The sequence below is a fragment of the Sinocyclocheilus anshuiensis genome, unplaced genomic scaffold (genome assembly GCF_001515605.1).
Source record: "Sinocyclocheilus anshuiensis isolate Anshui unplaced genomic scaffold, SAMN03320099.WGS_v1.1 scaffold219, whole genome shotgun sequence".
Classification (NCBI taxonomy): Eukaryota; Metazoa; Chordata; class Actinopteri; order Cypriniformes; family Cyprinidae; genus Sinocyclocheilus; species Sinocyclocheilus anshuiensis.
The window spans coordinates 203,624-226,832 of record NW_015548200.1 but is presented as its reverse complement, the minus strand read 5'-3'; the positions used below and the strand labels follow the sequence as shown (position 1 = coordinate 226,832).

General features: G+C 38.3%; 1 protein-coding gene across 2 annotated transcripts in view; it reads right to left on the bottom strand.

Annotated features, from left to right (window-relative positions):
- Nucleotides 1–297: 297 nt before the first annotated feature.
- The window catches only part of LOC107653289 (ubiquitin-protein ligase E3C-like), a 33,697-nt gene continuing 10,785 nt past the window's right edge, over nucleotides 298–23,209 (bottom strand). Inside the window, exons 12-24 of one of the 2 annotated variants that reach the window (XM_016439958.1) lie at nucleotides 22,052–22,138; nucleotides 21,794–21,948; nucleotides 21,339–21,565; nucleotides 17,935–18,039; nucleotides 17,091–17,178; nucleotides 15,350–15,447; nucleotides 14,989–15,121; nucleotides 13,893–14,140; nucleotides 5,882–6,094; nucleotides 5,016–5,204; nucleotides 4,720–4,786; nucleotides 3,745–3,875; nucleotides 298–814 (exon numbers count right to left, since the gene is read on the bottom strand). In XM_016439958.1, the coding sequence (XP_016295444.1) occupies nucleotides 644–814; nucleotides 3,745–3,875; nucleotides 4,720–4,786; nucleotides 5,016–5,204; nucleotides 5,882–6,094; nucleotides 13,893–14,140; nucleotides 14,989–15,121; nucleotides 15,350–15,447; nucleotides 17,091–17,178; nucleotides 17,935–18,039; nucleotides 21,339–21,565; nucleotides 21,794–21,948; nucleotides 22,052–22,138 (1,912 nt within the window). In that variant the 3' untranslated portion in view covers nucleotides 298–643. Of the gene's footprint in view, nucleotides 815–3,432; nucleotides 3,602–3,744; nucleotides 3,876–4,719; nucleotides 4,787–5,015; nucleotides 5,205–5,881; nucleotides 6,095–13,892; nucleotides 14,141–14,988; nucleotides 15,122–15,349; nucleotides 15,448–17,090; nucleotides 17,179–17,934; nucleotides 18,040–21,338; nucleotides 21,566–21,793; nucleotides 21,949–22,051; nucleotides 22,139–23,209 lie in introns of those variants that run through there. The other variant, XM_016439959.1, reaches the window with a different exon arrangement.

Below are 23,209 nucleotides of genomic sequence, written 5' to 3'. Positions count from 1 at the left end.
GTTATCAAGCCCTGGATCAAGGCGGGCACATTTGTATAGCTGAAGCGGTGTGACCTAAAACCAAGCCAACTCTTTAGTATACTGTACTGAAGAAGTTTCAGGCATGCTGTTATATTGGAGAAGCTTGTTTAGCTTGTTCTTGAGTTAGCGAGGCTAATGCATGCATTTTATTGGTAGACACATTTAAGTTGTGCTGCACTATGGTGACAAAGAGCAGTTGAAACCGTAAAATGACATGGTCTTAAAACATCCACTCTGATGTTAGCAACGCAAAACCAAGGAAAATCTACAAGTAAATTTTGCCTTGCCATTTTATTCCTTCGGTATCTCCAACATTTAGATTTTCCTGTTTAATGTTAGTGCTTTTGATCAATGGACGCCCTCTGGGAAGTTGCTTTGAAATTATAAATGCATTATTTACAAGGTTACGCTCTTTGAAGTAAAAATAAAACTGAGCATATATTTGTCCGTGCCACAACTTCAAACTGTCTGTTTCGCTCTGTTTTTTATGTCCCAACACCTTCTGCAAATCACTGTAGATCCACAGCAGACACGCTGTCTGTCCATTCTGATCATTTCCTATCTGGTCACCACGACAAAAGACAATTACTCTTCCATCTCCATCAAGGAGATGAAGTATTCCTCAGCTGAGCTCAAAGCCAGCAGAGGATTCAATAGCATAGAGTAACTTGTTCCTCATTTGCTGAGGGTCACAGAACTCTGGCAGCTTGAGAAGGTTCATGCAAGTGCTAGCGGTAGGGAGACGCTCCAGGTCAGCACCTCCGTTATGGATGCAAAAGGCTGGGTACAGCTCCTACAGACAAAGAGAAAGCAGAGAGTCTCATAAACATCAATGACAACATAAAACAATACTCTACAAACACATTTGATCATATACATGGAAGAAATAAGGGGTGGAGAAAAAAAAAAAAAAACTTTTTCCAAACTAAATCATATTTTAGTCAAGTGGTGAATGTGAGATTGCAATCTGTATTAAATGTGAAGATTAAAAAATAATAATCATAAAAAATACATGCCTTTCTATTGATTTGAGTTTTGTGGGCAGCAAGCAAAACAAAACATACAGCGTGACCAGTGTTGTCCAATTCACAAGTCACTTTTTTTGAATCAGTTCTTTTAATGAACTGGTCAAAAACACTCACGACATTACTGGGTTAAATCAGTCTGACACATCTTTCACAGAAAGAACTCATTGAATCACTCAGGGCGGATACTGAATCAACATCTGACTCACTGAAGCTGCAAGTTATTATTAATTTCATTAACGACTGTCTAGATATACTTGTATAGTTGACCTAAAAATGAACATTTGCTTCAAATTTACTGGCCTTCAGGCAAACTCAAGATGTAGTTGAGTTTGTTTATTCATATGAACAGATTTGGAGAATTGTAGCATTACATCACTTGCTCACCAATGAATCCACTGCAGTGAATGGGTGCCGTCAGAATGAGAGTTCAAACAGATAATAAAAACATCACAATAATCCACATGACTCTAGTCCATCAATTAATGTCTTGTGAAGTGAAAAGTTGAGTGTTTGAAATAAACAAATATAGGGCTGTCATGATTCCTCGATTAAATTTGAGTACTGGATTATAAAAAATCCTCGACTGTATTTAGCCCATGTCGATTAACCGGCAAAATATTGGAAGTGGCGCATTCCATGGACGAGAATCCATGAAAAGCATTATTGGACCGTTTTCTAAGGCTGCACAAACAGCGCGTTCTGAACTTGTATGTGCTCATACCAGCAATCTCGTTCTGTGTTCACATAGAGCACATTACTGGTAATTTACTGGAAATGTTACAACTTCTCACACCGGTAAATTGCCAAAACAAATTGACGGGTATTTTTGAAAAGGTCCTGTTCACACATGATCTCTTAATGGTAATTTACCAGTAAAGACTGTATGTGTGAAAGGGGCTATTGTGTCTACACTGGTCACGACCACTGCTGTGCCACACCGTACATCTTAAAACTGAAAGTGAAAGTTCCAAATCCATTTGTACTTTTGTTAGAAGTAGTCCAAACACGTGAAGAAGGCATCAGTGAACCACTGATTACAACAAGTCCTCTTTGATTATGTCAAGTCACTTGTTTCTGGTGTAGACACAGTGTAGATACTGACTGGTTGTTTAGTAATAAATACGTTTAAATTAAAAAAATAAAAATACTAATACACATTTTAAATGGGCAGCATCTGTGCAGATAAATAACAACACCCTGATATCTGATGCAAAGTCCAAGCTTACAACTTTTCAGATCTGTGAAAGGTTACTGGAAGAACAACAAGATAGGCCTAATGAAAAAATTCTCCACGTGGCTGCAAGGCTCAACCCCAAAATGAACCTGATTAAACCTGCTTTAACAGGCCAATTTTTCTAACAATTAAGGTATTAAAGTATCGTTGCTTATCGAGAAAGTGTCACGATGGGAGCCATCATTTTGAAAAAAGCGTATCCATCATCTTTTTTAAATAGCTCTCTGTGACAGGGCTATTTCTCCCCTAATGAATTCTGGGGTGTTTAACGGCACCTAATTAAGGCTGAGCTGGCTAAAGAGGCAGACGAGGTGGGAGGCCATCTCCCCTTGATCTGTCTCTCTTCGTCTTTTTCCTCTTACTCCTCCTTTCCACCCGTTCCTCAGAGCGTCTACACCAAAGTCAAATTCATTAAACAGCCCCACTTTCATTTTGGCAGTAACACATATCTGTGGAATTGCTCAGAAGCCATGATTTTTCCCCCTCCCAATTTCCCAAATTCATACACGCTAAAGTAATCCGCTTTAAACTGATGACAGCTATTAAAATATGTAATAAAGTCAATGAAATGACAATTACTGTCCTTGGTTAGTCTAAGTAAGGCATAAAAACACATTTATTGATGTTTCTGTTCTCCAGATTTTGCTGAGTGTAATAAGCACAACTGACATACTTAAGATTACATTCCTAGAGACTGAGACAATACTAATCCTGTTAAATAAGAAAATTGTTGGTAGATGAAGTCGGCAGAATAATTTGAAAGCTGTCAGATGCTATTCTCTCACACCCATTTTTTTGGCCTGTGGTTACACGCTAGATAGTCAACATTAAGTGAGAGCCATTTAAAGTTCAACAGAACATTTATAAGTTTTTATCAGTCAGATGGATTTTACACACCCAGTGGCACTTGGCAAAGCCTCAAATAACATTACAATGCTAAGGGTCACCACTCTAGCACAAATAGAGGCCAAGATAAGGCCTATCCTGATAGCTGTTATAATGTAAAAATGATTTGTTACAATGAGCCTGTTTGCTCATACACCCTTGTGTAAATTAATGACGATATACTACGACAAAACAATCTGTTCACTTCATTATTTCTCCGTTAAGGCAGCACACCTTGCAGGGAGTAGAATTCTTTGTGGTGGGGATCCTGATAACTTTATTGAATAAAAATGTAGAAAATGGGACAAAATCATCAGCAGGTGTGAGCTGACGTGAACTTCAGCTGAACTCCATATGTGATAACAGATGCTAGTCATATCGATGCAGCTGAGTCGGGTCATGTCTGTACATTTCACTTTTCCTGTGAACCCATCTAAGGCACCATACAATCTCAGATGAATTATTAACTCATATTTAAAGAGTTCAGACACAACAGATCAGAACCTCAGACGTCTTTCACATGCCAAAAGTTCATTAAAATCATATTTTCAGAGGGTTTTGGTCTATCTCACTGACCTTGAAGCCTAAGAGCGGAGGCCGTGAGCAGCTTGTAACAAACTTTAGCAGCTTGCGTTTCTCCTCATCGCTAAAGCTCTCCACCACGTCCCAGAAAATGTTGATCACTGGATGATTTGCTGTATAACCACCTGAGTAATGCAGCAACAGTTAAGAAAAACAATAAAGTTAAGATTATAATGCATAAATGCTCTGCCATGTGCTTTACTTCAAAACATGGATCCAAAATTTACTTTTTTTTTTACTATATCCTGTTCAGTAGAGGAAAAGTTGAGTCATTCAAGTTAACACTTAAGGCTGGAATACACTAGACAACTTTTAAAATACCAGGCATCATAAACTTGCTGCCTTTGAAAATGGTTTCAGGAAAAAAAAAAAATGTAGGCATCATACAGTAAACAACTGAGGATCACATCACACAGTACCAGACTGTTAAGTCGTTCTAAACACAACAAATTCATGCAGAAACATACGGCTCATAGCTAGGAGATGCATGTGAAAAGAAAACAATGTGTTCTAAAATTGGTGCGAAATATCAAACATGCTTGGGGAGAAAAAAAAAAAAAAAAAACTCTTTGTGCCCAACATAAACTACATGATTTTCTGTGAAATCTGTCAAGGGCTCAAAATCTACAGACTGACTTGAGCTTCCGGCAACTAACAGACTCCTCCACACTGCAAATCAAGCACAAATCTGGGTAAAAGTTGTGTAGTGTAATTCCGCCTTTATGGTCGGTACCAAATAAAAACAATATAAATCAAATAAACAAATCCACTACTAAGCTTTATTACTAATTAATAAACTACAAATTCACATTTGACCTATGCGTGTTTTTGCTCTCCATTACTAATAAATACAGAATATATAAAATAGCAACCTGACCTCTCTGGAAGAAAAGAAGCAAAGGCTCTTAAATCAAGCTCAATCTAAGATGAAGTGACTAATAAAAAGTGTTATGGGTGTTCTTGTAGTACCTGAGTAGTTAGTAAATCTCTTCAGGTCTTCCAGACAGATGGGCACATGTGCACCAGAAATCAGTACCTGAAAAAATAGATGGACTTCAGTTGTTTACATTTAATTAATGACCACAAATAGGAGTGTTTAAAGTAGGGAGTAAAGAAAAGACAGACAGTGTGATAATATCTGTTGATCTTATTATTACTAATCTTTTCTGATACATGATTGATTGGTTTGTGTCTAGACAGGTGCCTTTTCTCACATTTTCAGTGTAAATCTAAGTATGTGTTTGCGCACACAGGTAAGCTGCTACCTGAATTTCCTGCTGATCAAACATGCGCAGCCACTCCAGGTTGACCACGTTGGCCAGACCCTGTCGAAAGGCCAGGCAGTGTGCTCGGATTTGTTTGTTCAGACGGTAATCGGCCACTAAATGGATGTAGGCTATCCTGTTGGCTGTGGTTACCGGGATGTCCTTTCCACCTGGTTTGAGCTCAACCACCTGGAAAAAGACACAAATCGATGGAAGTGTGACAGGCACCATCACACTGGGCTCAGTGAGGATTTAATTCCTTGTTGAAAGTGGAACAGTACAGCTGCAGAGGTTTACTTTTACTAGGTTACCCCAGTTATCAGTAAGGGAATGGGAAATATAAGTTTATTAATAACAATTATCATTTGAGTGACTATTTAGGCTAAATCTTCCAATCTGCTACCCATTCTGGCATAGTTTTTCATTTATTTTTTTAATCGGTAGTTTTTTTTTTTTCAGAATTTTATTCTTTTTTTATATTTTATAAAATGTATACATTTTGTCTATAATAATTTTAACAATCAACATTTTCTAAATGCCAAAGAAAACAAATGTGGCGAGCACATAAAACTTCCCTTCACACACCACAAGCTGAGGTGGGTTTTTTTTTTTTTGGTGGTGGTAAGGAGTGGCAATGCTAGATATCATGCTGAATGATTAGCTCTAATACTATGCTACCCAGCAGGTATGTTTCTGGTCAACAGAAAAGTTCTTTCAGAGAGATCTAGACAGAGACGTGCTTTATCTCCTTCAGTCAAGACTAACAACAGTTAGATCAATCATTAACAATGCAAGAGAGGGAGAGAGGAGACACAAAAGACAATCAAAAGAGCATAAAAGCGGGGGAAAAAAGACATGTTGTTCACCTGGGCCTCCCCAAGATCATTGTTGACCACAGTGAAGTTAAGTCCAAGGTCTTCCACATCGCCTTCATAGCTCTTGAGGAAAAGCAGGTTTCGGTACATCTCTGGGTCCAGAGAGGCCAGATGGTGGATGTCCACCTCTGCACTGGTGCCTAAGAGCTTGGACAGGAAGAAACTTGCAAATGGCAATTCCACTAGCATGTTTTCATACAGCGCCTGGGGGACAGAAGAAAGAGAGAGATATTTAACTAAAGACAGGAGTGCAGTATCTTCATCCTGTGGGCTAATCTGTCCCAAATACTGACACTTTAAACCGAAGAAGCTCAAACTTTAAAAACATCAACTGTATCCTTAACCTGTTGTTCCATTAAGGATGTGGAGTCATAAAAGCTAAAGTACTGCAATAGTTCTAAAAAGACCATATCTGAGGGCATTAAAATATACAGGCCTTGAATAAATGATTGCACTAAAATCCCTCGACCACATAAGCTACATGGATTATAAATTTCCCAAATATCCATAATGCATGCATCTAAAACATACACACACACAGGCTGTAAATCAGAGCATTTTCTAAACACAGGTTAATTGTGCGACTTCAAACATGGGACATTTTTTATGCAAAATAATCCACTTAGCAACATTCTTCCCACAAGCCCTGCTGTGGGAACATATGTGCTGCGCCCTCCTGAAACCTATCAATAACGTCGCTCCCGGGAAGAAGCCGCAATAAGGATATGGAGGCACGACGCAGACTATTTTTCAAACCTTCAAGTTATTTATGGGTGTTTATTGCCAGAAATTGTGCCAAAATGACTTGGGATAAAAAGGATTAATGTATGGCTGGGCCTTTTAATATAAGTGAGTGCAGTGGCAACGCAATTAATGCAAATTGTGGCACCATCAGTAGAGTAAACGCCAACAACTTAGCAGCTGCCTTCTGTTTCTGCCAAATAAATTTGTAAATTTACAGCATTAAGAATCAATAAAAAATTTAACACACTTGCCATCAATCAGGAGTTCTGACCTTCTCTTTCCTCTCTGTTGCCCTTTGGAGAGGGACAGTTAAGCACTGCTTGTTGAACTGCAGAACACGTGGTATTTGTGTGTGTGTGTGTGTTTATATTTGAGGGCATGAGTAGACTGTAGAAGTATTCATGTGAAAATAATTCAACAGGAGGTAATTTTAAATAAAAGTGGCTTCAAAGCTTCAATTGAATGGCTGCAGCATGTCTCAATACCTTAATAAAAAGTCTTTATTTTCTAAGTATCCACTTTCAATATTGTGAAAACACGCTTTTCTTCTACATCATGATCTATAAATGCACCCAGCCCATGCTGTCTACATGCTAATATGCAATAGCAATTCTGCATGTTCAAGATTTTATGTCACATATACAGTCATATACAGAATACAACTTGCAGTGAAATGTAAACCTGGTAAACATCGTAGACTGTATATTAAGTGGGAGAACTTGCACAATTGGTGGCTGACTAAATACTTTTTTTCCCCACTGTAAATAGTAAGCTAAAAATGGTAATATAAGCATCATAAAAACAATCATGAAAAAATAATGAAACAAAATAAATAAAACAAAATAGCAAAAAAAGAAAGAATAAAAATAGAATGGAAAACTAGGATGTAAAATAGAATTGTATGTTAAATGGAGCTGAGAGTAGAGGTCTACACGGAGGACCCGAGACCCGAGGACCCAAAGAGCAGCAGGCACCACCACAGCAGGTTCAGCCGACTCAGCTTTCTTGTTTAAACTAAATTTTGGCTGTTTTCTTTTCTTTGGTAGGGACAGTGCAGTCATTTTATGTGGAATGGAATTTGATTTGATTGAGTTTACCCTTGCTCCCTCAGTAGAAGTTTTCAATCGCTGCCGTAAGAAGGACTTGCTGTTAATTGCTGACTTCTTTGATATATCTGTCTCTAGGGATGTAACAAAAGCGGTTATAAAAGATAAACTGTACACTGCGTTAGTTAACGCTGGTATCTTACCGATTGATTCACAGACTGAAGGGGTAGAGGAGGTCAATGAGGTAGCTGAAATGGCTGAAACTAGTGCTGCAGCTGTCAGTAATTTGAAATAAGGTGGAAAAAGAAAAAAAAACACGAGCGACGTCATCAGAAGCAGGGTGGGCGGAGTTAATGCACATGCACGGTGATAATGGATACCTTCATGTGAGTTATTATTGATTTTTTTTTTTTATAATATTATGAATGAACCGTCTTGTAGTTAATATCTAAAATTTTTGCTCAGACTCGGCTCAGAGAGCACAGAGAGCAAATAAGTAAAGCTAACGTCAGCAGCCATGGCACTGGACGAGCAATCGTTATTATAATCCAAATGGGCAAACAGTCTAAATTATTATGCAAGTTGACTCGAGATACAAAAAATGCAAAACTGCAAAGTCGCATTTGTCACCCGTCACCGTGACAGCAAGTGGACTTTTGAAACTGGAAAAATGAGTGGATTACGCATTTTCAATTGGCAAGAGAGGAATAACACGGATGGAACTTTCTTGGCCGGGAGGATTGTGTGCATCAGTCAGGTACAAGGGAGAAGGCTTCTTACACTAGGTAAGACAAAAAGTTAAATTTTCGGAACTTGTTTATCAACTTATTAATAGCAATTTGCTGTGGAATATGTGCCGATCGGGTCCAGTCGGGTCTGTCTTCCCGGCCGGGTTCGGTTCCATCTTTCAAATAATTGACGGTCCGCATCAGTTCCGGGCAGTACATTTTTGACATTTCTCGGTTCTGCATGGGCCCGGGTCCAACTTTCAAAATAATAGACGAGTCCGGGTCGGTTCAGTGTAGCACATTTACGGGTCTCTTTGGGTTCAATTGCTGAAAAATTGGGTTGGCCCAAGGATATGTGGGGTCTACTGCTTCAATGTAACTTTGTGGGTAAGGCCCAAGAGGTATGTGCTGCACTACCAATAGGGCAGTCCTTGGATTATGATGTTGTGAAAGCAGCGGTGCTACGTGCATATGAACTGGTGCCTGAAGCATATCGCCAGCGCTTTCGAGGTATAGCGAAAACAGCCAAACAAACCTTTGTTGAGTTTGCACGAGAAAAGAGAACCCTATTTGAAAAATGGTGCTTAGCTAGTAAAGTTACCAGTCTTGATCAACTGCAGGAACTTATTTTGCTTGAAGAGTTAAAAAATTGTATTCCAGAGAACATTGTAGTTCACCTAAATGAGCAAAAGATAAATTCACTCTCTGAAGCTGCAGTGTTAACTCTGACTCAGCTGCAACTTCCTTAAAAGTTGGAAAGGAGGACCTCGCTGCAGCTCAGAAAACTGATCCATCTCTGTTGTTCTGTCTGGATGCTGCTGTCAGTTTGGATAAAGCTCCAGGTGGTCCAGTTACATATTATTGGGATGATGGTGTACTCATGCGACGATGGCGACCACAAGTGAATGGTGACGTGTTAGCTGCACATCAACTTGTTTTTCCTTCTGCTTACCGTCCCCAGGTCCTGAAGCTGGCGCATGAGCATTCCTTGTCTGGTCACCTTGGTATCACGAAGACCTATAAGCGGGTTCGGAGCAAAGAGCAGCAGGCACCACCACAGCAGGTTCAGCCGACTCAGCTTTCTTGTTTAAACTAAATTTTGGCTGTTTTCTTTTCTTTGGTAGGGACAGTGCAGTCATTTTATGTGGAATGGAATTTGATTTGATTGAGTTTACCCTTGCTCCCTCAGCGCTGGCCCCTACAGTGTCGAGAAAAAGTTGAGTGAGACGGATTATGTCATTTCTACTCCAGATCGCAGGAGAAAGAACAGTTTGTCACATTAATATGTTGAAGTCGTATGTGAGTAAAAGTGAAACAGAAGTTCCTTTAAACAAGGAAGCTGAGTCGGCTGAACCTGCTGTGGTGGTGCCTGCTGCTCTTTGCTCCTCTGTAGATGATCCAGATGTGGGTGAATTGATGCCTGAACATTTTCAAAATTCAACCGTATTAAATCAACTTGAGGACTACCTTGCATACTTGCCTCAAGATCAGAAGGAATCTCTTGTCCAGCTGTTTAATAAGTACCCCATGCTCTTTTGTGATGTTCCTGGCAGAACCTCTGTGATCACTCATGACATAGACGTAGGCAACTGTTCCCCCATAAAGCAACACCCATACCGTGTTAATCCTCAAAAAAGAGAACTAATTAGGAGAGAAGTTGAATATCTTCTAAAGCATGGTCTTGCCACCCCAAGGCAGAGCCCTTGGAGCTCCCCTTGTTTATTGGTGCCCAAACAAGACTCAACATTCCGTTTTTGCACCGACTACCGCAAAATACATGACAAAGCCAGACTCCTTTCCTCTGCCCAGAATGGAGGACTGTTTGGACCGAATTGGTTGTGCCCATTTGATCACAAAACTTGACCTTCTGAAAGGGTATTGGCAAGTGCCATTGACTGCCCGTGCATCTGAGATATCTGCCTTTGTGACCCCTGATAATTTGCTGCAATACTCTGTTATGGCCTCCGGGATGTGCAATGCTCCCGCAACATTCCAAAGACTGATGCAACGAGTACTATCAGGAATCCCTAACTGTGAAGCCTACTTGGATGATGTAGTAGTTTACTCCCACACTTGGGAAGAACATCTAAGTAGCCTTGATCAGGTTTTTAAGCAGCTGGCCAATGCTTCACTAACTCTTAACCTGAAAAAGTGTGAGTTTGCCAAAGCAGTGGTTACCTATTTAGGTAAAAAGGTAGGTCAGGGTCAAGTGAAGCCTGTGGAGGCAAAGGTAGAAGCCATCTTGGAATTTCCTATACCCCATAATAAAAGGGATTTGCGTCGTTTTCTTGGAATGGTAGGGTATTATCGGAGCTTTTGTAAGAACTTTGCTACCGTAGTCACCCCTTTGACTGATTTGCTCAGTACTGCCAGAAAGTTTGTATGGTCCCCTGGGTGTGACTCTGCCTTCAATGCTGCCAAGGATATTTTAAGCAGTGCTCCTGTGCTTTCTGCTCCTTGTTTTTCTCTCCCGTTCAAACTGCAGGTGGATGCCAGTTCCTCAGGTGCCGGAGCTGTGTTGTTGCAGGAGGAGGCCAGTGGCATAGAACATCCTGTGTGCTACTTTTCTAAGAAGTTCACCAACGCTCAGTAAAAATACAGTACAACTGAGAAAGAGACCCTAGCCCTGGTGTTGGCGTCACAACACTTCGAGGTTTACCTTGGAGGTAGTAATCATGTCATCACTGTCTATACAGACCATAACCCCTCGTTTTTCTACATAGGATGCGAAATATGAATCAGCGTCTGATGAGGTGGTCCCTCATTATTCAAGAGTACAATCTGAATATCCAGTACTGTAAAGGTTCTGAAAATACTGTAGCGGATGCCCTTTCGTGAGTATTTTGTGCTGTAGAGTGAAAGAAAAGTGAGTATTTGGTTTTTATAGCTCTCTTATTTTCAAGACATTGGTTGTTACTTAAACTTATGGGTGGGGGTGTTACGTTCCGTGTTTATTTATATAATATTGTTGGTTGTTACGTGCTGCTGTGTGCTCTCTCTCTGTCTCTATGTGTTACTGCTACTCAACCAGGTGCGGAGACCTGCCCTGTGTTGCTCTTATAGTTGTCAGAGATTGATACTGTGTAAAACTTACTCAAGTCACGGCTTATTGTAGCCTTCCTAAGAAGTAATTGGCATTGTTGTTGCGCTACGTGTTTTCTCCGTGTTGGAAGCCGTAGGGAGGTGGGTGCCATTTTGTTTCTGTGAATCTTTTTCTCTTGTTTTTGCTTAGTTAGGGAGTTAGTGTACATTTCTGTTGTTAATTTTCTTTTGTTTTGTCAGTTTAGACAGTTTTACTCCTTAACTAGTTAGAGGGTCCTTTTGTTTGTTGTTTTGGCCTTTCCCCCTCCTGAAGCCTATTTTGCTTCCTATTATACTTTGTCCTTTGGAAATCTTGTAAATAAAATACTTGATTTTTGGAACTTAACGTGTCTGTTGTGCTGGGCAGGGGACTGGTACTCACTCACTCCAACCAAATTTGAATGTTTACTTTTCCCTGTTACCCCCTTACCCTAGACCCTTACATCTGGGACGTAACAGTGAAAATTTGGTTCGAATTTTTGGACCCGTGTAGACCTCTAGCTGAGAGTACTACACTTCTTAATGGTATCTGAAAGCAAAATCAAATTAGCCAAAATATTTAATATTGCAAATATGGCAAAGTGATGATGTGTCAATGTGTGTGAATGACTGGAGCTCTAATTCTGTGTAAAGCACTGATTATCAGGTCCACACAAAAACAAAAAAAATTATGCCTAAACTCTATTAAATGAGCAAGAAGTGCAGATTTCCCAAATCTAAACTGTATCAAATCTGTATTTTCTTCACTGTCAGAAATATTTATAGTTTTAATTAAATCTTTCACATTAAAACTTTTCTTAAACATTTTTAAGAATGCTATAATTTCACAAACACATACAATATAAAACACTACTGACAGGTTCAGACAAAATCTTCGACCAAAGCCAGCAATATAACATTACCTCTGTGACAAATCGGCACAATTCGCAAAAATAAAGAAAGAAAGAAAGAAAGAAAGAAAGAAAGAAAAAAGGGGCACTACATCACAGAAATGATCAACAGTTTTTCCGTGCTTCTGTGTGTGTCTTTGGTGGGCCCAGCCAAACTGCAACAGTGACGCAATTGTAATCTATACAGGTCGTCTTTATAACAGCACTGAACAAACATCAATATCCCACTCAGTCTGCCACTCCTTCACATATTTATGGAGAGAGAAGGAGGGTTAATTGAAAGTCAAATTCAAATTAATCTCATCACCTTAATTGCTTTGCCCATTACTAAGGAGAGGGGGCAATTGAATGGAATAAGATCAGGAAAGTAGGGGGGCGGGGCCAGCCATTCCTCAGGGCAGGAGCTCAGTTATGTCCCTTCCATCGCACAAGGTGTGCATATGTGTGTGTGTTCATTATAGCTCTCTAATAAGTGGCCTGAATTGCCTCTTCACAAGTGGTGTTGATGCCCGTGACTGTAAAACTGATCAAAACTCTATTACCAGTGGCACGGAGCCTGTTATTTATGGTGCTAGCTGATTTAGCGACCATGGCCAAATGCGATGGCTACACAAACAGAGATGGGGAATCATGGGCTAATGGAGTAGCCTAATTGAGCAGCGAGCTTCTTGGCATGAGGTAATTCATCTACCCTTCCCCCAGTCAATGTGCTTTGTGATAAACAATCCTGGGAATACGCATTAATGAAATAAAACATTAGCGGCTAATAAATACCAGCTAGCGGACACACAAAAGAGATGGCCAAAACAATAGCGACAATAAATTGTGGCTCAAGGTGTAGCCATTAAAAGAAAACACAGGGCAAAATTAGGATAATCAGAAAAATTATCAAAATGGCTTATTGTAAAACATTTTCCACTGATTATTAACCCTTTTAATTAACTACACACTGGTACTATGTGTACAGATTCTGGAAATGCTTGGAAACAGTGGATTGTAATTTTTGAAGCTAAATTAAAGTTACTAAACAAGCCAAATTTACATGCAGCCAAACATTTCTTATGTTTTGATGGAGGTTTCTTGCATGTCATTTTCAAAATGATCTTACAAAAATAAACTTGGATAAAGGAAAAATTATTTGGATCAAAAGGCCACAAATAAACTTGATTTTAAACTGCAGTGTCCTCATAAATCAAATGGATAGGATTTATAATGGTAACCAAGCTACTCAGCCTGAGACCACTGATTGAACCTGAACTTTGACCTTCAGCATTGATCTAAATCACCCTTTTTGTGTTTGAGAGTGTATGAAAGTGAAAGACAAATGAAACAATGAAAATCCAAGGACAAGCCGCTGCAAGAGTTATCAAAATTAATTTACAGTCAAATAATTTAAACAAATAGTGAACAGGTATAGCAGGTTAGATTAAACCGATTCTGTGATGCTCTGTCCTCTCTGAAGAGATAAAAATGTTACAGTGTAGTGCAATACATCATGTGATCCTCATCTTACCTTTCCCAGTATCCTGCCAAGGAAGTAGTAATGCCAGGTGAAGGATTCTCCCACAAACATCTCTGCAGTGGGACTCGGATAGAGAAGACCTTCATTAGTCGTCTTGAAGAACCCTTGGTTCGGATTAAAGCCCGTCTTCAATAGCTCATTCAAGAACTCTCTGAATATTCCTCCTCCGTCAATGCCAGCTTCATCCAGCCCATGTGCATTGAGCAAATGAACCCTGAACCTCTTCTTAAGATCAGGCTCTGAAATGGAGATAAACTCTTCAAAATCAGTAAAAGTCATTACGTCTTTGTGGGGTGGACTACAGTACAGGGAATAATATTATGAGAAAACATTAATGCATTTATGTGGTAAAATTAGACAATCATATTTTCAATGAAACTATTTACATGTCACTTAAACCCACAATGATATAAAAAGCTAGTCGATCTGCACGTTAATCCAAATAAATGAAGAGGTGAATGGTTTTGACCTCATAATTTTTAATTAAACAATGTCATCATAACTCAATCTTCTGTAAAGCATCAGACTTCTGTCTGGTTTCATTCATCATTCATCATTTATTCCACTTAAACCCCCCCTATTTCTTACAACTGACTGCAAGCTCGCATTTGCATCCAATCAACAACCAATGAATAGAACACCAAATCCTCACACTATGTTTTTTCTTTTTCGATACTTCATTTCACTTGGATGTACATCACAGCACAGAGGGGATGTTCTGACACTACCTCTGTTACATCACAACTTTAAAGACTTACCACTAACCTGACCTACAGTCAGAAAAAAAAACATTTGCCAAAAAAGATTTTAAAAAAAAAATCACTAAAATGGCAAACTTTTCCATCTCATCTAGTCTGACGCTACACAACTAAAGAGACTTTCTAAGAGACTCAAGAAGTGAGTTCTTACACTCAAGACGCCTTGCCCTAGATCATCTAAACAGCTGCTATGAATTATTGTGTCTAATTCCTAAGCAAGGTTAATGTCTTTTTTCCTCAGTGTCTAAGAATGCCACATTCATTGTGCTAACTGCTTTTTATTAGGAGAGTTTATAACACGTTTGAAGGGGTAGGTTTGCTTTGTTTACCATTCTCGGGGGATAATTTGTCGTAAGCATCTTCATAGATGTAGTTCCTTCGAATGGTGATATTTACTCCATCCAAAAAAGGGCCCTCTCCTTGCACTTCACGCTTATCAGCATAGATCAACTTCTGGAAGATCTAAAGGCAGAATGAACAAAGTTTAGTTAATTAACATAATTTAACACCTCAGAATCTGAGCATGTGTTCATTTGGATTTTCACTTGTGTTTCATATCTAAAGCATAAAACACAATGTCATCACATAATTACAACTTTTACCCTTCTTTTTAATTCACAGATCACTGAATTTTTGACCAGTGTTGTGCACAAAACATACTCCATACCATACCAGTGATGGCTGTCTTACCTTCACTCTCTCCTCAAAGGGCACAACAAACGGAAGTTCGGTGAGGATTGCCAAATGTCTCTCCTCTGATACTGACAATGGTGGAGGCTCCAGTCCAACTGTGAGGGGGAAAAAAAACATTTCTGTAAATCTTTATTCTTTAAGTCATCTTTAACAAATATATATTTACAAAAATACAAATAAAAACATCTCTCTAAAGCCAAATATCTTCAACAAAATTCTACTAATATGTTCAAATTATGGCTGTGGCTCTTCAATGCTTGTGATATAAGATAAAATCCATCTTGCGTCATTTGCCGATCTTGTTTCCGATATCCTTGTCACTTATTGCCCTCTCTCTACACCTGCATGTAATGAAAATGGCAAAAATAAAATAAACATCTACAAATACAATGAAAACACCCAATACGGTGTTGTTTCACCTTTAGAAATCTATCCAATAATTTATCATTCTGCTCTTTAATATGCATTGACAACAAAAGACAAAACACTGACAAGCAATTCACTCGATAAGCACAGAACTCATCTGGCTGTTAAAGCCTCCATCTTCATCTATCCTGTTGACAGTCAGTCTCTAAAGCTCTCTATTCATCTTCCAGACAAATATACTACCAGTCAACCCAAAATTCTTCCTCACCTACATTAGCACTCTAATTAAAAAATATACACTAACTTTTAAAAGTTCGGGGTCAGTAAAATTTGTAACCAGATAGTAATACTTTTATTCATAAAGGACGCATTAAAAGTGACAGTAAAGACATTTATAATGTTATAAAAGATTTCAGCTTTTTCTATACTCAAAATACTGAAAAAATATATCATGGTTTTCACTAAAAAAGGAACAGGTGACACTGAAGACTGGAGTAATGACTGCTGAAAATTCAGCTTTGCCATCACAGGAATAAATTACATTTGAAAATCCATTCAAACAGAAATCAGTTATTCTAAATAGTAATGATATTTCACAATATTACCATTCTGCATTTTTTGTCAAATCAATGGGTCCTTGGTAAACAAAAGAAACTTGATGTCTGTTGCAAAGGACCTACTTCATTTGCATCTGTACACTTGCGCAACCTTGAGTGAGGTCTACTACCAGCCTTGCTGAATGCAGTATTTACAGAGCATCCCATTAAAGATCACTCAATCCCCCTCTGTCTTTCCTGCCACACACTTTTAATTAACTCAGCAGCGATTTGCCCATCCACCTGTCCTCTCCCTCCATTACAGGGACATTTGTTTTGTATTAAAACTCCGTCCTACAAACGTTTTGACCAGAGGAAAAAAAACTGCCATAGCAGCAGATGAGAAGTGTCATTCATCTAATACACTGCTTGCATGGTGGAATGATTCTACTCAATTAGTCGGTCTTCTCTCTCTCTCTCTTTCTCCACAAACCAGCCATCAAGGGGCCATCTTGGTGGAGAAATATCGTGCAGCATGGTCAATACAGGAGTCATTCGTCACTACCTCGCAAGTCCATTTAGGGAAATGAAAAAGGTCCGGACAAACAGGCAGCCAGATGTGTCCAGCCTTAGGCTAATTGAATTTTTAAGCACATATGCTCCAGGGTGGCATGGAAAAGACCAGAAACACTGGTACTAGTTTGCGTTAACACACTCTTGAGTATTCTTACTTGTTTTGGAATGAAATTGCTTGACTGGCTGTTATTATTACTTCATGTTTGTGTTTGTGTTGCACAACACTTCAGTTGTGGTTGTTCTCCATGGATAAGTCTTACCATCTAAATTAGACTGAAGCGGTCCGATACGTCCCATTCTCCTGGTTCTCCACACATGTCTTGCAGAGGGCACATAGAGCTGAGTCACCTACACACAAATATCAATATACAAAGCAAGTTAGATCACTAAAAGCTATAAGTGATTACACACATACACATTTGAACTTATTTGTTTAGAAACACATCTATGTTTAAAACAATTTTATCATTATACTATCATAATAAAATGTATTTATTCTAGGACTGCACAATTAATCGAATTTCTAATCATGATTACAATTATGGATGCCACAATTACATAATCATTCAAAGTGGCAATTAATCATTCAAAGTCCACTTATGTTATTCTGAGTGCTTGTGTTTTTTTTTTTCCATTATTTTAATTTACATAATACCATGCATAATTTTTATTAGTAGTATTATTTAAAGAAGAAACCAATCCAATGTATAGTTGACGTCTGAGGCTTAATACTATAGAAAAGCAATAAAAGTTTTTTTAGTTTGAGTGTTTTCAGCTTGTTTATTTTCATATAAAAATATGGCATGCAGTTGCTTCAAACAATGGTATAAACATCATTCAATATAAATTGTGATAATCCTAATAATCACAATTTTAAGGGAATAATCGAAAATTAAGATTTTTGTCATAATTGTGCAGCCCTAATTCATTCTTTTAAATGAAAATGCTTTACATTATACAGCAAAATTGTCTAGTTTTAATTGTATCTTTACTGTTTATCAATCAAAAATATTGCTGTCACTTGAATCTTTGATTGATCAGACAGCAAAACTAGTAATTCTGTTTAGTAGGTTGTAATCATATGATTAGACAAATTAATTTTACCTTGTCTGCTCTGATGTTGACCTCATCAGACAGCCAGTGACCTGATGGACAGAATGGTCTTCGAATATCTCGGGCTTTCAGCATTTTCACAAGGTTGGTAATCACCTTTTTTTTTAAAAAACAAAAAAAAACAAATGTGTTAAAAAAAAGAAACTAATGTTCAGTACAATGTTCATTCACACATATAAATAATTTCAATCTTAAAAGCAATTTAAAACACTAAGCTTCCAAAAAACATTAGCAAAAAGCATTATGATTAAGTCACAAACAGTTGTGCAAGCAGATAAAACTATGTGCCCCATGTAATCCCATTTCTTCAATAGGTAATTGCATAGCTTATATAATGGTGAAGGAGCAGTCAGATATACTTTCATTGTTAGCCAGCACAACTAATCTGTATGTGATTTGCTGACACAAATATACAGATACTCACTTGTGCCGAAAATACAGGTGCATCTCAATAAATTAGAATGTCGTGGAAAAGTTCATTTATTTCAGTAATTCAACTCAAATTGTGAAACTCGTGTATTAAATAAATTCAATGCACACAGACTGAAGTAGTTTAATTCACAACTTTTCCACGACATTCTAATTTATTGAGATGCACCTGTAAATGAATACTACAATTCACCAAATGTCTTTTCTATGTCTTCATTCTCTTTAAACACTGGGTAATTCACGTATAAAGTCAGTCGACTTCATCCAAATTCATTTATCTAGACCTCTTTAATACTCATACAAAAGCTTTTTCTTCTCCGATTACAGTGTCAAACAAACGTCTGGCTGGCAATTTCTAGAGAATGCCTATCAATCTCTGACCAAGACATGCTAACACCAGAGAGTTTGTAATAATGGCAAGTGCAAAACTCTGATACTAGTGGGTTTGTGGTGCAGGGGGTCCGAAGGCTCTTCCTGTCTAAGTGGAATGAATAAGCATTGGTTAATTAGCCCATCGGGTTAAGTGCAGGCCTTAATGGGTCTCTACAAAACTCCTGCAGTGACATCCCTCTCCAAACACAGCCAAGAAGAAAGTTCCATTAGCAATATTAATACAAGCTTAGTTGATCATTTTCATTCAATTAACTTCTTTCAATTAAATAGATAGCTCGACAATAGGAGTGATAAAACATTCGGAGGGACGGCCCATGGCTGGAGGCAAACATTAGTGTGTGAGGGGTCAACAGCGTTAGAGCTGACTGTAAATTGCACATTCAATTTGGGAAATGCATTTCTCCTGCTTGTACTTCTTTAATGGGTCGTTTTAGCTGACAGGAGGCGTTTTCTGCCATCTTTAGTGGAAAATTTTCAGAGCCTTTTGTATGCCGTACTGATTAGACTAGTGGAACCCAAACAATGAGCTATCACTTGAAGTGTTCAACTCAGAAGCTTGCTAGAATAGTACAAACTCATAAATTAAAAGCAGAAACACCACTGAAATGCTATTGGTCACTGTCCTTTGTAAAGGTGTTTTCAGACCTTTACAATGTTTGAGGTGTCCCGAAACAGGGATATTGTTACAATGTTGCATTTTCTTGGGTTGGTTCACTTTAACCAAGGCAAAATTTCAAAGTGCTACAAAATGTGTTTATGCTAGCTGCATGTGAGTAACACTGCCTTCTCATTGGTCAGAGTGCAACTGTTTATGTTCTGGGATTCCACTCACAGTGGTCATACATCAAGATGGACTGACAAGTTAGCTCCACGGACTAGCTGTTGTTACACACACACACACACACACACACACACACACACAAATGTATATAAGTCACATATAATTTATTAGAGCGGGAATCAAGGCTTCATTGGAAAAGCATTCTTGCAATTCACTTGGGCCTCTTCGGTTTTCAACTGCAATAATGAATGTGCTCACACACAGAATTAGACTTGTTTTTTTCATGTTATGAATTATGATACAGCTTGGTTTGTTGGTTTGTGGGGTCAGACTGCTTTCTCACCACAACAGAAGTGATCCAAGAGTTTGTATTCTATCTCAGACCGATTATTATCAACTAATGGAGAATATGTGTCAGGTTCCAAAACAAATGCTCTAAACAAGCCAGATGTGAAAAAATGTGCATATGTACTATCAACAAGTTTTTTTTTTTTTTTATATTACATTTTTCTCTCAGTTCATTTTACACATTTATCCAAACTTAGATCAATGATCTCAACAATTATCAGCCACATGAACCTAAACACTAAGTCTGAAAATGTATTGTGTAGTCTGTATACTTGTGTGTGTACATTGTTGAATACAATGATATAGTCAATAGTGGAAAAATCTATTGGTTTTTATGTTTTTGTAAGTCTATACTGACAGCTGTGTGAACTGTTTTGAGTGCACTGAGAGAGACATGTTTCAGACAGCGCGTGAACACCGAGTTGATTCGTCTTTCGCATCTCCTCATGTTCCAAGGTGTTCGTAGAGGGCTGCATAATATGACCCCTTTAATCAAACAACAAAACAGCTATAACAAAGATTAATCTAAATTTAATTCATACAGTGAACACTATGCAGTGTTATTGTACACTTAATTATTACATTTCTGTACCCGAATACTACTGTTTATTTTATCTATGCTTTTAAATTGTGTATTTAAGTTGTAATGATTCTTTCTTTTCCAAGAAAGAATGTGAAACAAATTGGTTATATAATTTTTTAATATTTTAAAATATAATTGAAATTGATTTTACACAGTTTAAGCAATATCGTATCGCATATCGAATATCGCATTTTTAACAAGGTATCGCATATCGCATTTTTCTTCCATATCGCACAGCCCTACTTCACATTAATTTTATAATGCGTCAATCACTGAGACATATTTATAAATGATGACATTTAATTTTTAACTGTCAATGTTGAAAAGCTCTACAAATCTATTGAAATGATTTTTAGTTAAATGAAAGGACAAAAGTAGGTCAATGAGCTGTCAACAGCAAGCAGGAGATCTGGTCATCCCACACCCATAAATAATAAGGAAGACGACGAGGAAGAGGATGATGGAGGAAGACAGAGAGTGAAGACAGCTGACTAAAATCCTAATGCCGTTGTTCAGCTCACTTAGTCTTGGCAAACAACCTATTAATTTCCCGAGTGAGTGGTCTTCCTGCCTGGCTGATCAGCACTGATGGCTCTAACAGATGCTGAGACTATTCGCCTCATTAATTGTCAGCTCATTTAATTAGGTCATCAAAGACATTGTTAGCACTGGTAATACAACGACCGGTTAAAAGTAACACCCACTATCTACTGCAGATATTATCAGCGCTAACGAATGTGGAATTAATACTAGTGAGAATCTTCTCAATACTGGTAATGTTTAAACACATCATGACAGTGAATTCTGCAATAATATCAGCTAGGAAATAAGAGTGTGAGATGTAGATATGGAGTGAATCACCTTAAAGAGCTGGACCCATCGTTTCTGCTGAGCTTGAATGCGCTGTTGTACTTGGCTGTTAGTTTTCACCCCGACACTGCGAAATGCCGCTACATACTCCTCTTTGTGCTCCGTCTTGGTCTCAGGATAGGCCAGCTTAATGATTCCCAGGCACGCGTCCCGCAAACACCGAGACAATGTCACCAACTCTGCCAGAGAGAAGGGCATCATCGACGACTGGCTCTGACCTGCCGAGCAATGAGAAACATTCATTTGTAACATTCAATTTTCAAAAAAAAAAAAAAAGTTAACAATAAGAGACTAAAATTTCAAGAGTGCTGTAGAATTTACAAGACCACAATAAAAAGAAGGTGAAAGAACAAAATGACCTGATGTGTTTTAATGTTTTTTTATAAAATACTTCAATATATTCGGATACAGTAATTTGTACTTCTTTGCAGAATACATGTTAATACCATCTGCTGAGCCAAAGAACTCGCTGTCGTGCACAGAGATGAGTGAATGACTGAAGAGTGAACTGAAGAGATAGAAGAGAGGGATGATCCTGTTGGCGTCCTCCAGAGACATTGGAGAACCTCTAGACATCACCTGCAACAAGAGAACCATAGAGCTACACAAAAGAGAGGGAGAATAAAGAGAGGACAAAAGAAAAATGGAATCGTTAATATTATATTCAAGATGTACACATTAGAAAATCACTGTAGAAAACTCACCCTGTGATCATTTTAGTCTTCATAGATGTGATTAAATGCCATAGGTGTCTAAGAAAGCGAGCATTGAAGGCTAAACTGTACAAAAGCCTGAAAAACACAAAAAAAGAGAAATAAAGATCTTGAAGTAAAATAGCTGATACCACCAAACATTATGTAGACTAATAAACACACAATACCCTTACTGAACATTATTCACCAAGGTGCTACAGGAACTACGCTCATCACTAAATGTTCAAGTAACCACATCTCCTGCCCATAAAACCCAAACTTCACAAATTTCCAGCGGGACTCATAAAGTAGAAAATAATATAAACAACCCAGTGAGCTGGAATTTCTAGTCTTTGTATGTGACCACAGGAAAGATTAAATGAGCCATTAAGCTTTATTTAGGTGAGGCACCTTCCATTAGTAAACTAGCAGTCTGCTTCAGGGTCGTAAACAGACCAGTGGTTCCTGTGGGGGCTCCATTTAAGCTAATGACAGCCAGAGAGACAATGTAACACGGCCACAATTGCCTGACTGTAGAAGCAGTGTTGCTATCACAAATTAGATACTGTGCTTAGGTCGCCCAAATCATTAAACCTAACAGCTGTCACACCAGGGTTTGAGAAATCGCTCTGGTGGTTACTGCATGCTTATTTTGTGTCAAGGGGCGAAAGAATAAATAAAGCATAATTGGAAGTAATTAAGGGAGAAAATAAGATTAAAACTGAGGTCAAAGGCATAATATGTAAGATTTTTTTATTAAAATATCCAAAAACCACTAGAACAGTGTTATATATTTTGCTGACTTGTGTACTTACATTATCCCAAATGTTTCGAAGAATGTTTAGATCCAGAGAAATAAGCAATTTTAACTAGTGACACGGACCGTGTTTATAGTGTCATTGTGTCGCCTGCCAATGATGTCATAACCCCTCGACTTCCGGTTTTGTTTTGTAGAAAACATGGAAACACCAAAGACGCGTTAATATGTTGTGCGTTTTAATAGACCGGTGACGACCGCACAGAGTAGCATTATAACAGAACTTTCAAATGTATCTAGTATGATAAAAAGCACTGCTTTACCCCACATACGCACGACCGGAAGGAGAGGAAGCGGTCGACTGTGGCATAATAAAAGTATCACGCTCGTTCAGCGGCCTCGTTTCGCTTCGA